This window comes from Chrysemys picta, chromosome 2 (assembly GCF_011386835.1).
Source record: "Chrysemys picta bellii isolate R12L10 chromosome 2, ASM1138683v2, whole genome shotgun sequence".
NCBI classification, from domain to species: domain Eukaryota; kingdom Metazoa; phylum Chordata; order Testudines; family Emydidae; genus Chrysemys; species Chrysemys picta.
In genome coordinates this window covers 216,401,519-216,417,322 of record NC_088792.1, presented here as the reverse complement: position 1 = coordinate 216,417,322, position 15,804 = coordinate 216,401,519, and the positions used below count along the sequence as shown (strand labels likewise).

The window sequence follows — 15,804 nt, the reverse complement described above, 5'->3', positions numbered from 1 at the left end:
ATGCTCACACAGAGTACAGAGGATAAATTTACCTCCAGAAGTAGAAGACAACATGTGCCTTTCTCTAAATCCTTGTAGAACACGTTCTTAGATTATTAGAGTTAAAAACTGTGGCTGGATCATTGTTCTTATCTATGAGTTTGATGTTCATAAATGTATCCTGGGGTTTGTGTACAAAACAAGAGGCAAGGGGGACCAATCCTTTAAATGCTTTGACAATGTCAAATATTCACCTTGCAGAATACCCTCTGATCATTTATTTAACTGTGACGTATACGGTTGGGTTATCCTACTATCTTTTGGAGCCTCTAATTCAATTTTTAGTCACACATACATAAACAAAGGTTTCTTTTTCAGAGACCCTCATGTGCGGAAGTCTCAGGTGTTACACAGAAATTGCAATACACTCTTTTGCTTCAGTCTTCTTGTTTTGATGTCAATCTGTATGTAAAATAAGGTGCAATCTTAATATCGTGAAGGCATGCGTACAATTCTGGGGTTTGACAGCAGGGATAAGGTAGTTAACTGGCTTATGTTGCTCATGTTTCCCATTTTAGCTAACACACTTGGAATAAGAGTCTAAGAGTATATTCTCCCCCCACTGCACATGTATAACTCCTGCTAACTTACACTGAAGGTGGGTAGTAGAATAAGAATAAAATAGTGTAGCGGTCGCACAACACATGTTAATGATCTGTGTAGCTCCTGGTTATTTAAACAATCTTTTTCACCTTGCTCCAAATAGAAATGAAGTGGGAAGGAAGGAAAGTACATGTTATTCCTGGGGTTTTTCAAACTGCCACAAAGTCCTCTAGTCATAAAAATGCCATGAAGAAGCCCCAGCTTGAGCAATAATTTTCTGTTGTGTCATGAGAACTTTATTTATGGTGGATTTGAAAATACCAGGGCTTCTGTTTTCAAATACAAATTTCCAAGTTCTTATTACAGAAGGAAAGAATATTCTTTACATTTTTATTTATACCATTGATATTTGCTAGCTCAAATACTGTAGTACCCCATTTGTTGAGTAACAACATGTGCTGAGTTCATACATTGTTATAAAAAGGGGACCCTTTATAAAAACTGCCAACATGTGAAATATATTTAATATACTAAATGGTGATGTTAAATACATGAAATAAACAGTTGAGTGTCAAAATAATCTATCTTTACAGGGAAACACAGTACAAACTTTGTCAGTCGATATGATCCCAGGTTTAACAGCTGGATACAACTTCCACCCATGCAAGAGAGGTAAAAACCTGCTACAAATTTTTCACTATTTCTTTTGTTGTCCTAAGAGGAGCTGAGCGTTGTCTTAGTTCTGGAAACAGGGAATGCTGTAGAATTAGTTTCAGAGTAGCAGCTGTGTTAGTCTGTATCTGCAAAAAGAACAGGAGTACTTGTGGCACCTTAGAGACTAACAAATTTATTTGTTTAGAGACTAACAAATAAATTTGTTCGTCTCTAAGGTGCCACAAGTACTCCTGTTCTTTTTGTAGAATTAGTAAAGTTGTTGAAGATAAAATCTCAGCGTATTGGTGTTTCTAATTTTATTGAAGCATTCCAAATTCAAAAGTTGAGGGACCAAATCCTGCAGTGCTAACTCCTGCAAAATTCCCATTGACTTCATGGGGGAGAGTTGCCTAAGTACAGACTGCAGGATTACGTCCTTTTCTGAAGTCTCCAAAATGTGCTGCAGAGTTTGTCATTTTCGTTTTCTGAATGTTGGTTGTCACGTCCGAGGCATGTTGCATGAGCCGAACGTCAAAGTGTGTAGTAGACACAGGACAGTTACAGTACAGTGTCAGTTACAGACAAGAGAAACATTGAGACCCCAATCCTCCTCTGTGAGGATATATTTTTTTCCCACTGCAGCAGTGCGAAGAGATCCTAAACTTGACTTAGCTGGCAGGAGCAGCCCCACTCCTCTGTGATCTTGGTCTGCCAGCAGAGTTGCTGGCAGCCTGCACAAATTAGAGCAGCATTTGTGCTACTCTTCTTTTGTACTGGAGAGTGGCCTGGCACTAGAACAGCACCAGGATCAGAGGAATGTAAAGGTTCCTTAAACCTACCTCTGCACCATACCCCTGCATCCTATCACGAGGGGGGGGAAAACCTCAGTGGAATGTTGTAGGTTTTAAACTAAATATCTGAAAGCCAGGAAATCCTTAAACTCTGCTAGGCAGTGTATGTTTAAGATGGACATTGTTTAAGATGGCCACAGGAGAAATGTCAAATGATACAGGATTTAAGAGAGCTCCAGCTGTAAGGGCTTCTAACTAATTTGCTAGTAGTGATACTTAGAGCTGTGTGAATAAGGGATTGTTTGGTTTGCTGGCAATTAAAAAAAAAAAATAAAAAAAAATTAGTCATTTTTTCAAGTTCACCTGAAACAAAATTCTTTTAAAATTTTTCAGCAAAATGAAAATTCAGGTAGAAGGAATCATTTCAGATCGAACAAAACATTTTGCGCCCATTTCCAGCAGTTTGTATGTTTTTAATTTTATAAAAATAAAATAAAGGTAAAATTTCAAAATGAAAAGTCATCTCTAATAGAAAAACCAAAAGGTTTTGTTTTGAAAAGGCTGAAATGAAACATTTCAGTATTTTTGGAAATTTTGTTTGTTTGTTTTCAATCAAAACAATCAAGTTAAATCAACATGAATCTGCATTTTTGGACAAAAAACATTTTGGTCAAAAAATTTCAGCCAGCTCTAGTGGGTATCATACTTGTCATAGCCAAATACACTGTAGTTTGTCAGGATGTAAGGACAGAATTTGGACTGTTCTGGAGTACCTTAACACTGCATTTACATGCTTACAAATATCTGGGATTCTTTTTTCTGCCTTTAAGATAATTAGAACAGCAGTGTTCTATTAAGGGCTTTTCTCTTAAGCTATTTTTACACATACTGTATTTTCAACCTTAACTCTACTTTAATAAGGGTTTTGTTTCTGGGAATTGTATGAGATCGGATACAAAAAACTAACAGTTATGTGATGGTGTATAAACACTTTAGGGGATCAGCCAGGATACTTTCTTTTTGACAGAAACTCCTCATACACTGGAGCTAACTCCATAATAGTCATGTAAGAAGTGCTTGGGTGTATGTAAATCAGCCAGTGAACTTAGAAATTGGCTACTATTCTTAGGGAATTTGAAGTAACTCTGATCTAAATCCTCACTAGATCTTACGGAAGCAAAAGTCCTGCAAAGAGGATGGGTAGGATGTCCTCTCTTGCTTATCCAGACTTAAGGAATGGCAGCAAGTGAGGCTTATTTGCATTAAAAAAGAGGCTCCTCACAACTCAGAAAGGAGAAGGGGGGGAGGGTGTAAGGGAGACAATATTAGGACATGTGATGGCCAGCTTAGTAGCACTAGAAACAGTGGAGAAAGTTTATATTTGTGTGTGCATTCGTGTGACCTTAGCTTTGTGTGTTGTGTCAAACAATATGCCTGGTGGGTCTGTGCTATATTCACTTTATTTGTGATATAGAAGAGAGTGAAATAAACTACAAATGATCAGAGGAGGTGATGTTTGGATCTTGATTAGGTATGGGTTTCAAATTTGAGGCAGAATCTGAGCTTGGGCTAAGATTTGTGTTTGGAGTCAGTAGTGATGAAATATCATGAGTTGTTCCTGTGGAAATTTCGCTCAGAAATGTTGGAAATCTTGTGGGGTTTTAGCTACATCTGAACCAGAACCAGGAGGCCTGTTGTGAGTGTGACCACAGAACCAAAGTCATAGAAGTTTGAACCATCTGAAAACTTAAAGCTTTCCCTGGACCTCGAGGTTCTGGATTTGACCCATCTCTTGAACAAACCTGGAGAGTATTTTCTTTGCTAGTTACCCCAGTGGTAGAGTGTAGCAATTCTATAGGTGCCATCAAAGTAGTTACTAACATACTATAGATGCTTTTAGGGCACGATACAGCACCCATGGAAATCATTTGGAAGATGGCCATTAGCTTCAATGGGCATTGGATCAAAACCCCTAATGAAAGTCCGCTTTAGTTTCTGGTGAGTTTCTACCAAGAACTAGAAATCCTCTGGAGCCTTCTGACTGCTCAGCATTTCCCCATTACTCTGCCTGGTGATAAGTTCAAACAGTTAGTAACTTAAAATGTTACAAAATTTTGTTTAAATGTAATGTTCTAATCTTAATAGTCCCTTTTGCTGGGGACTTTAGAGTGAGACAATTAACCTTCACCTCTTCCACTCAGGGTACATAATTCAGGCAGTGGGTCAGTTATCTCTGGATAGAGCCTCTCTAAGGATGGAGAATTTGCTGAAAAAATATGATTAGGTATTTCTTAAAAAGTGTATTGTTACTTGCTAGCCTGTAATGACTTCCTCAGATGTGTTACAGCCTTTTGCGTCAAGAGCTAACATAACAGTTTTTAGGAGACAATATATTTGATTACAGAACTGCAAAGCAATCCCACCTCCACGTCTTACTCAGGCAAAATGCCTGTTAAAGTCAATAGAGAGACTAGGTGGGTGAGGTAATACCTTTTATTGGACCAACTTCTGCTGGTGAGAGCTTTCAAGCTTACATAGAGCTCTTCTTCAAAGTCAATAAGCTTTTTTTTTTCTTCAAGTAAGGAGTGCAGGATTAACCCCTATGTCTGTTGGCACAATGCAGGCACCATTGACAATACAGTCTGTTTAATGGGTCCTTTTGACTCAATATGAGCCATAAAGGCAAGATCTATGTAGGGATTTTAGTCTGAGAATAATCAACCAGATAAACTATAATGGCTCCTTGTAGAGGAGCAGACTCACCCCGGCGGCACCTCCTGCTGGTCGTCCTCGGGAATTAGCTCTTCGACCCAGGAGCGCCCTCTGCAGGCCAGTGATCTGTTTGCCCCCTGTGTCCCTCGCAGGACCCCGGTGCCCTTGTCTTGGGTGCTGCCCCCCTGGCAGTACCCCACTTTCTCTGGTTTTCCCCACCCAGGGGGACCCCCACCCCTATCCCCACTTTGTCTCAGTTTTGGCTACTGCCCAGTCTCCATCTAGCCCCCGTTCACTGGGGCAGACTGCAGAATCAGCCACTCATCATAGGCAAAGGGGTTTGGACTGGCTGCCTTTACCCACCCTCAGGCTGCCCCTCTGCAAGCCCGATACCTAGGTAGGCTAAAACTAGGCCCTGCAGCCTGGGGAGTTGCTGGCCCAGGGCTTCCCAGCTCCTAAGGCCTTTCCCCAGCCCTATCTTCCTCTAGATCCCCTGGGTGAGTTCCTAAGCAGCCAGGCCTGTCTCCCTCTCCAGTCAGAAAGAGACTGTCTGCTTGAGCTCCTGGCTCAAGCCTTTATAGGGCCAGCTGGGCCCTGATTGGGGCATGGCCCCAGCTGAGCCAGCTTCCTACCAATGAGCCCAAGCATCTTGCCCTTTCACAGCCCTGGTCCAGGGCTGTTTTAAACCCCTCAGAGCAAGAGCGGGTGACCACCCCGCTACACACCCCACCCCTCAAGATCACCACCGCTGAGGGTAGGGGTGTCTCCTGGCCTGGACCAGTCACCCATGTGCCTCCAAAGCCGCCCGCTTCTTTACGGACTCCTCCAGCTGCTTCCCCAAGCAGACCTCCTCATCCACAATGGCTGCATATTCTTTAGTGAGGTCCACAGTGCTCGCTTCGGCCTCGCAGAGGGCCCGCTCTGCAGCCTCCAGCCGCACACGCAGGCCAGACTCCCCCAGGCCCTCTTCCTTCAGGTTCTGGGTGCCCACAGTTCCCTTCTCCATTACCGTCTGGGTCCCAGCCTCCTGCCAGCCCCACTCGGTCTGGGTTTCCTTCTCTGCGATGGGCTCCGTGACACTCTGGGTCTCACCCTCCTTCAGGGTTCCCTCTGTCCCAGTCGCCACCTCCTCTAGTTTTGCCTCCAGGCCCCCAGGCACCTCCTTCAGGCCCGCCTCAGTTTCCCCGAGGGGGCAGTGCCTCCTTATATGGCCCAATTTCTGGCAGCCCCAGCAGACTTGCCGCTTCTTGGCTGTCATGGGCCTTTCAGGATCCCTCCAAGGTCCCGCCCCCTTGCCAGGGCTGACCTGGACCCTCTGCCTCGGGCCTGGGCACGCCAACCGCAGGTGGCCTTCCCACCCATAGGCCCAACATATCTTCCGCCGCCTGGGTTCCCTCACCCCGTGGCCAGCTTGAGGGACTTGCCGCTTTCCCTATTCGGGGCAAGGCATCCTGCCTCCAACCCCGTAGGGACAGTCCCATCTTATGTGTCCTATCCTGCCACAGGCGTAGCAAGCCTGACGCTCTGTCACCGGCCTCCTGGCCCTGGCAGTCCACTGCCTATACCCTCCGCGGTTTCTTGCTAACTCCTTCCCAAGGAGTTTCTGCAGGGCCCACTGTTCTTCTGCCAGCTGGCCAACTTGTTCTTGGAGGGCCCATAGCACCTCCCCCAGTTCCTGTTGGGTCTCCCGTAATCCCAGCAGCTCTTTGGCCCCCTTCCGCCGGGTCGCTGCCCCCGGGTCCCACCCAGGAATGGTACCTGGGGCCTCTGCATAATAAACCCCAGCATATCCAGAGTCCATCATCCCCTGCTTCAGTTTCGCCACCTTCTCAATGTCCAGGCAATAGTCCCACTGTCCTCTCTAGCCCCTTGTGTCAGGGGCGGACCACACTGCCCGCATTCTCCACCACATGTAGAGGAGCAGACTAACCCCTGCGGCGCCTCCTGCTGGTCCTCCTCAGGAATTAGCTCTTCGACCCAGGAGCGCCCTCTGCAGGGTGGTGATCCGCTTGCCGTTGGCCTCCGTGTCCCTCGCAGGACCCCAGTGCCCTTGTCTTGGGTGCTGCCCCTCTGGCAGTACCCCACTTTCTCTGGTTTTCCCCACTCAGGGGGACCCCCACCCACTATCCCCACTTTGCCTCAGTTTTGGCTACTGCCCAGTCTCCATCTAGCGCCCATTCACTGGGGCAGACTGCAGTATCAGCCACTCATCGTAAGCAAAGGGGTTTGGACTGGCTGCCTTTACTCACCCTCAGGCTGCCCCTCTGCAAGCCCAATACCTAGGTGGGCTAGAATTAGGCCCTGCAGCCTGGGGAGTTGCTGGCCCAGGGCTTCCCAGCTCCTAAGGCCTGTCCCCAGCTCCTAAGGCCTGTCCCCAGCCCTGTCTTCCCCTGGGTGAATTCCTAAGTAGCCAGGCCTGTCTCCCTCTCCAGTCAGAGAGAGACTCTGTCTGCTTGAGCTCCTGGCTCAAGCCTTTATAGGGCCAGCTGGGCCCTGATTGGGGTGTGGCTCCAGCTGAGCCTGCTTCCTCCCAATGAGCCCAGGCATCTTGCCCTTCCAGAGTCCTCCTCCAGGGCTTTTTAAACCCCTCAGGGCAGGAGCAGGTGACCACTCCGCTATACTCCTTTTAAATGCCTGTCAGGTAAATGTGGATCTTGTGCACATGCAGTAAATTCTTAAGTTAAAAATCCTTGTAAAATCTGTGATGGATGAATTTTTATCTCATATGCTGAAATCCATATTAGACTGATCTCATTTTTGAGTTATAAAAAAATATTCAAACATCTAATCCCCATTATGGACTCTCAGTGCCACAGCAGCATGTTTTGCTTTTTCTTTAAAGCCAATTATTTTGTGCTGTTTGTTTGAGTTAATACTTAATATTTACTGGTGTATATGTCACTTTATGTGAATATCAACTAACTTGTTAGATATTACATTAAGAAAGGCATAGTAAAAATTGATCAGTCCTGCCTTCTAACTCCATCAAGTAATCGTAGATGGACCAATATTCTGATCCAATCACAATGGGATACTTTTTGAAGAGCAGTCAAGTATCAGAGGGGTAGCCGTGTTAGTCTGAATCTGTAAAAAGCAACAGAGGGTCCTGTGGCACCTTTGAGACTAACAGAAGTACTGGGAGCATAAGCTTTCGTGGGTAAGAACCTCACTTCTTCAGATGCAAGACATCTGCATCTGAAGAAGTGAGGTTCTTACCCACGAAAGCTTATGCTCCCAGTACTTCTGTTAGTCTCAAAGGTGCCACAGGACCCTCTGTTGCTTTTTGAAGAGCAGTGCATTTAAACTAAGTCCAATAAAAGGAAATATCGTTATAGCGGTAATATTGCCCAACCTATGGAATTCACTGCTGCTAAATGTCAGATTCAAATGATGTTTCTGGATATGAAGAGAAACCATCAGGTCATTTCAGCCCAGAATTGCAGGTTACAAAGCTTAGTATCATTCAAAACATTTCCATGATATTTAATTTTTTTCAGTTAAAAGTTTTTATTTAAATTTTCCTCTGCATTGTTTATAACCTAAAAAATACAGCATTGTACCAGTGCATGAGAAACAGAAAGTGAAGCTGTCTGGAAACTGCCAGCCTTGTTTCACTGTCCAAAGCCAAGTGAAATGAGAAAGTAAACAATACAATAGAGACAAATAAAGTAATTTAAAATAATTTTAATCTATGGATTTATTAGTAAGTAAACTAAACATAAGTAAAAAAAATTTTTCCTTAAAAAATAATCTGATAGTATTCTTTTAAAAGATCCAGACTTTGTTATGACCACTAATAACATTAATAGCTATTCAACCTAATATTGGTAATCAAATTTAATGTTTCAGGGCATAAATTCATTGCCTCTGAGGATCAGGAAGTAATTTTGTCCCCTTAAGTTCACTGTTTACTGAAGCATCAAGTGTTACAATGCTGTACTGGGAAAGTTCACTATTTACTGAAGCATCAAGTATTGGCTACTGCTGGAGGCAAAATGTAGGACCAATATTCTGATCCACAATAACAGTCCAGTATAATTTTTCTTACTAGAGTGGACAGTCTCTTCCCAGTTTTGTTGGGGGGAAATTCCTAGGCTGAGACTTTTCATACTATATTGTAGTCTGGAGCACATTTTACAGCAATTAAAAGACTTTTAACTATGCACTGCTTTTACAAGGTGCTCCTATAAAGTATTTCATGGAGAAAAAAGATGAGGGAAACTTGAAAACCTTGCTGTTGGAGTTTCTGCATATATACACATATTTAATCAGAAGACTGAAGCATGCTTTTTCATTTTTGCTCCTAACAGTGACACTCTGTGGATGAAACCAGGAGTACACATACAGGACAATATTAAGATTTTGTTGTTGTTGTTAAAATAGTAAGATCTGCCAGTTGTAACTAGTGCTGTATACTGAGATTGAACAAAAGGTAAAGAGACTGCCAATTATGTAGATGTTATATTATTGATGGCAAATTGTAATGTCTAAGCACCTGGTGCATTGCTGACACTATGTAAATAACTAATTCACATACGCAATTTTGCACAAAGAAAGTTCATTAAAATATACTTTACATTTTATTGGACAATCACATGCCTCCTAAATCTAGTAAATATTGTACAGGCCTCCAAAGCTATCATATGGAAGGAGGATGTACAATATTTTTGGCAACAAAACCACATAATTTATGAGTTGCCACATACACCTCTACCCCGATATAACGCGACCCGATATAACACGAATTCGGATATAATGTGTAAAGCAGTGCTCCGGAGCGAGGGGGGCTGCGCACTCCGGCGGATCAAAGCAAGTTCGATACAACGCGGTTTCACCTATAACACGGTAAGATTTTTTTGGCTCCCGAGGACAGCGTTATATCGGCGTAGGGGTGTACTAAAATGGCCATGGTTATTAACAAAATATAAAAAAATATATATCAAAAGGCAACATGGCATAATAAATTTCCAGAGACTCCAAAACTGGCTGGCAACAAACCCTCAATAACCCACCCCCTACCATACAGTCCAGTCATACTCACAAAAAAAGTGACTTAGCTGAACGTAGCTATGCAGGAAAACAATAGGGGACATAGAGTTTATTAAAATGTCCTGTAAATAGCCAGTACTAAGAAAAGATGGAAGATTCAAACTTATAAATGTTTAGTTAACCTGTCTGAGAATAAATTGATAGAGTACAAAATGTGTGTGATGTGCTACCTGATAATGCAGAGAATCCATGGCAGCAACTTCTAGCTGACCACTGATTGATGGATGAAATGGTCATAATTTATTTTAACAGCTGTTGTTGAGGCCAGGAGCGATGTCCAGAGCCATTCCTCAGCCATCTTCTGCCGTGTTCTCTTTTGGTAGTAGGTGTGAGCCTTGTTCCCTCTGATAGCATTGCCATTCCTGTGATATTTAGGTCTTGCGCCTAAGGGCTTGATCCTGTATGGTTGAGGTTGCCCATGTACCCAAAAGTTAAAAATAAAAGGCAGCACAGAAAGTTCAGAACAACCCAATTACTCATAAGCAAGACCACTGCTTCATGACACCAAATCTCTCCTGCCTCATAGTAAGAATAAGGTCATAGTTGGGAGCAGCTATACTGCATCAGACTTGGTCATTCTACTCCCTTGACCGACTCTGCAAGGAAGTGGCAACACTCAGGATTTGAAGTTTCAGTTTAGTGTGGAGGATTATGCCTACTGTTTAGCCTTACTAACACTCACACATAGCCTCAGTTCACTTTGTGCTCACTGCTTTGTTCCTTGCAAAGACTTGCAGGATTGAGGCCTAAGTAAAACTTGACAATCTGTGTGATGCCTTAAGGAAGTTTATTTTGTGATTCAAAAGACTGGCTGTGTAATAGACAAAGGGCACCCCTTTTCAAACTTGTGTGCTTAGATATCAATTTAGGTGTCTTATATTAGCTACGCACATTTGAAAAACTTGTCCAATTGCTTTCTTTAGATGCTACACTCACAATTTATTAATTGGATATAGTGTTTCAGTTACACTGAGTAATTAGAACTGTACCTCATAGAGTCTAAAACGCCAGTATCAGTCTGGGCTGTGACTCCCTTGGGAGTGTTGCAAAAGTAAGGACTGGAGGATTGGGCCTTCTAAGTCTTGTCAGCCTAAATTATGTACTAGTCCTAGTGTACAGCTATTCAGCACTGCTGTTTTCTTCCTCATACGGATGCTTTTTACAACTAAAGGGCCTGATGCTGCCATTCTTACTCTGGGAAATCTCCCATTAACATCTGGGGAGTCTTCCATAAGTAAGGATTGGACCAAACTAGGAAAGTCTCAAAACACCCCCAATACTCTATTTTTATTCCTGTGGTAAACACTTAACATTAATTTTGAAGGAGTCAGGAAAGCAAACTGTAGGAGAAGTTCTGTCAGCACATAGCCCTGACCAGAAACAATAATTAGTTTCCTGTGTACCTGAGTTGCATGTGAAACCAGGCAGATGGCTAAAACTTTGTTCAGAGTTAGTTAGTTGGACCTTTGTGAGTTAAAGGGCAGAAATGTAATACTGTGCCTAGCTTAAGGAAAGTTGTTCTATTTGCAGTACTGCAGAAAGAAGAAAAAAATGATAATTGAAGAAAAATTTTGATGATGTGGTTCTCTTAGTAAATTGGGAACAATGACCCTTGAAGGACCATAAAGAAAGTGAATGTCAAGATAATTTATTATTGTTACATTATCTACCTCATTTTTCACTTTGTCTTACTAAGTTGTTATATCCTTACAAAGTACCAAATGCCCCAAACATTAATAAGCACCTTTTTATCCTTCAGTAGAGTTAAGAGCAACAAACAGCTTTTTGGGGGAAAAAAAAAAAAAAAAGGTATTCCTCACCAGATGTATGTGTGTTAATTGTTTTGACATGAAAAACAAGGTATTCATTTGATGCCGAGCACATATTTCATTAGCAAACCAGATCCAATCTTTAAATGGCCCTAAACCTTTGAAACCCACAGACACTCCTTTTTGAAGTAGAACTTGAAGTAGCAGCTAATTTAGTTCAAAGAGTAGAATGAAAGAATTGTCTTAGTAACTAATTGGATTATTTTTATTTATTTATTTACTCTAGGAGAGCCAGTTTCTATGCATGTCGGCTTGATAAGAACTTGTATGTGATTGGTGGAAGAAATGAAACTGGCTACTTGTCCAGCGTGGAATGCTATAATTTAGAGACAAATGAATGGCGTTATGTATCTTCTTTACCGCAACCTCTAGCAGCGCATGCAGGAGCAGTGCACAACGGCAAGATATATATTTCGGGCAAGTCTCTTTTCGTATTACTGCTACATACAAAACTTCACGGGCAAATTCCTGTTGCAAGGCGACATCTTCATTTACATTTAATTAATGAAGGTATATTTCCTTTGTAGGGGGCGTTCATAATGGAGAATATGTCCCCTGGCTGTACTGCTACGATCCTGTAATGGACGTCTGGGCCCGAAAACAGGACATGAACACAAAGCGAGCTATCCACACTTTGGCTGTAATGAATGATCGACTGTATGCAATTGGAGGAAACCATTTGAAAGGTCACCTTTTTATAGCAAAACAACATTTCAATGGCCTGTCTCTGGACAGAGGATATTTCTGTTAGCGAGTCATTGTTAAACTAAGTGTAAAACCCTCGAAACACAATTTAACAGGATGCTTGAGCCAGCAGTTTTAAAAACATCTTATGCAAATTATTTCAAAATTATAACAGTACATTAAATATATGAGTAATGAATGCTTTAGATAATAAAAAAATAGGAGCTTCCATTACTCTAAAGCATGGACAATTTGTCATTACCATGAATTCAGTGAAACAAACAGATTATTCTTTGACCCAAATGTAACAGCAATATTTTCCTCTAAATCATTTTCCAAGATGTGAAGTAAGAGTTTTATTCAGAGCCGCACAGAGAAACAACCCCCTGATTTAATGAAAAACCATCCATTAAATATTAGGACTAGAAACTCAAAATCCCTTTTTAATATTAAATGTAGCCTGTGACTTTAAATTCTTTATTAATTCTGTTTAAAGGTCTCTTGTTTTCATCTTTTAAAAGCTTTTCTTTAATGACTAATGTATAGGCATCCAGTGTTCTTTTTTGAATACGTACATGCCACTCCCATTAATGTTAAAAGGATGCTGTCTAATCTAGACAGTTTAAAAAATGAGTTTAAAGAAGTTTCACGCACCTCTCCTGCCCCTGTGTCTCCCTGACAATGTCTGTCATTTTATAATCAAATTTGTGTTTTGTCTCCCCCGTTGCAGCATGAAAGAGCCTCACAGACAAAAGGGGAAACTAACTGACAATGCAGGAGAAGCAGGGAAAATGACTATGGGTAAAATTTTCAAAAGTGCCTAAATGACTTATGAGCCTAAGTCCCAATCAGACCCTAACTCACTTTGGGTATGTCTTCATTGCAAGTGAAGGTATGATTGTAGCATGCGTAGCTTTAATCAAGCTAATATGGGAAAAATAGGGCTACGTATACACTATGAGCAAGGGGTGGGATTGTCCTGCTTGTTTACATATACTCAAACTACCTCTCATTGAAATAACGCGAGTATAAAATAGCAATGTAGCCACAATAGCACAGGCTTCAGAAGCACAGCCGAGCCATGCCGAGTACATACCCACCAGTTTTATACTGTGGATACGAGCAGGGGAATTGCACCCCTAGCTTGTAGTGTAAATGTAGCATAACAGTGTAGACATACAAAATTTCACAGGCAAATTGCTGTTGCAAGGCAACATCTTCATTTACATTTCATTAATGAAGGTATATTTCCTTTGTACGGGGTGTTCATGATTGAGAATATGTCCCCTGGCTGTACTGCTATGACCCTGTTATGGACGATCCTGTTATGAAGATGCAAGCTTCAGCATGTGCTAGCAACCAGAGTACAATCCCTGTAGGGAGCTTAAGTATGTACTCTGGTTGCTAGCCTGTGCTAAGGCCTGTGCCACTACATCTACACTGCTATTGTTACCTGTACTAGCTAGATTAACGTCAACAAGGTTATGACTACCTGTGATACAATCATACCTTTGTTTGTAAACATAGCCTCATGCACTTTGGAAAATTTTCCCCTATATGCATAGTTGGCTGAAGCACCTTAGCTGGTACATATGGGTACCATAGGGAAGCATAAAGTCCCCTCAGTAAATAGCACTGTGTCAGATAGTGCCTCTATGCCAAGTGCAGAACTGGATTAGCCAGTTCTGTGCAGCCTACAGGAGCATTCTAAGGTGGGACAGGCCAAAAGAAAGAAGGAATAGAAGCTCTCTATGTACTGCACACCTGAAAATCAGGCCACTTTTAGGTGCCAAGTTTGAAAATATTGGTCTTTGAGTACTTTGAAATGTTGATCTTTGAAACAGTTCTGTACTAAAAAGTGAGGTTGACCCAGCTACGTTGCACAGGGATGTGGAAAATCCACACCCCTGAGCGACATAGTTAAGCCAATCTAACCCATAGTGTAGACAGTGCTAAGTTGACGGAAGAAGTCGTCTGTCAATCTAGCTACTGCCTCTCAGGGAGGTGGATTAACTACAGTAATGGGAGTGATTAACTACCTGTGCTGTCACTGTCATGTCTACACAAGCGCTGAAGCTGCACAGCTGTAGCAGTTCAAATGTCAGTCTAGTCTATTTCCACAGAGCTCCACCATTCTTTTTTCTATTGGAATAACAAAATTAAGAGGTATGTAAAAACTGGAAATGTTCCCCTCTTCTTTTAAGCTCTATTTTGTCCTTCCCTGCAACAGAGGAAAGCAATAAGTAAAGGGACACTATGCAACACTATGTACATTTAACTAAAGAGAGTGCATTTCCATAATTTTAATATTGCTCCCAGAAGTGTTTCAGCATTGGACTCTTAATGTTTTATAAATAGAGGGTCAGATCCTCAGTTTAATAAATAGAGAGCATCACTCCATTGGAATAGCACTGATATATACCAGCTGAGGATTCGGCCTTAAGATCTGGCCTATTCAATGTGGGGGTTGTAAACAAAGTGCTTTGTGTTCCTTGACTTATATGTTCCATAGAATAGCAAAATGTTGATTAAAGTATATTTGAACATGTGTTGATTAAAATTAAATGGAACTGTAATGCACACTTTAATAAGGTCTCTTTACTCAGGAAGTTGTGACAACAGTTCTGATCTCCCTGATGGCATCTCCCAATTTTATCAGACAAATAAAATGGAACATGTTACAATCGTATTTTCTGCTGTACCATGTTGTTGCCTTGTATGCTTCAGCCATGGCTGAGTTGCTCTCTGTTGTGGGATATTTGCCATCTTTGCTCCCAAAATGCTGTTGTTTTGAGAAAGAGTTCTTTGGAAAACATTTCTTCTTATTTGCCCAGTGATGAGGAGCTCAAAGAAGAACTGTAAGCGAAGGAATGGGAGAGTGGATTGTAATGTGGATTCTGCAACAAATACTGCGTTGACTTGGGGTAAAGATGCTCTGATAGCTCAATGGCAAAGCACTCATTTGTGAAGCTGGATCTCTACTAGTGTCAGTGTCTTTACCTCATCATAACTAATTGTGGGTATACTACAAAGTTGGGGGGTGGCCTTTGACAGATTCTGGGCACACTGGGTTGACCTCATCATAGACCCTTGAAAATTCTGCTGTGATGCAAAATCATTTTGTCACACCTGTTCATTCCTGACATAAACTAATAATTTTGCAAGCGTCATTGTTATGGGCTACCTATATCACCAAATACCCTTTCACAGAAACTCTTATATTCTCCTCTTTTCTATTCCCTTTGATGAGAAAGAAGATAGAAATATAAAACAAATCATTTTGGCCTATGACTAAGACGTAATTTTATTGCAGTGTTGCTAAAATTGTTTGGGCTCTCTTGAGATTTAAGGTATTTGATAAGAGGAAATGTTGTCTAAAAGATGTCTAAGAGCATGTAATGGGATCATGTTTTCTATTTCTAGCTGATCAACTCAATCCCTGTGTAAACTTGGGCAAATCATTTAATGTCTCTGGGCCTCAATTTACCCATCTGTAAAGCGAC

The 15,804-nt window shown here is 41.8% G+C and overlaps 1 protein-coding gene across 2 annotated transcripts in view; it reads left to right on the top strand.

The window, feature by feature from the left end:
* The window catches only part of KLHL14 (kelch like family member 14), a 78,081-nt gene that overhangs the window by 56,701 nt on the left and 5,576 nt on the right, over nt 1-15,804 (top strand). For both annotated transcript variants that reach the window (XM_042857091.2, XM_005279969.4), the window contains exons 5-7: nt 1,176-1,254; nt 11,844-12,034; nt 12,145-12,303. In XM_042857091.2, coding sequence (XP_042713025.1) covers nt 1,176-1,254; nt 11,844-12,034; nt 12,145-12,303 — 429 coding nt within the window. The remainder of the gene's footprint in view (nt 1-1,175; nt 1,255-11,843; nt 12,035-12,144; nt 12,304-15,804) is intronic.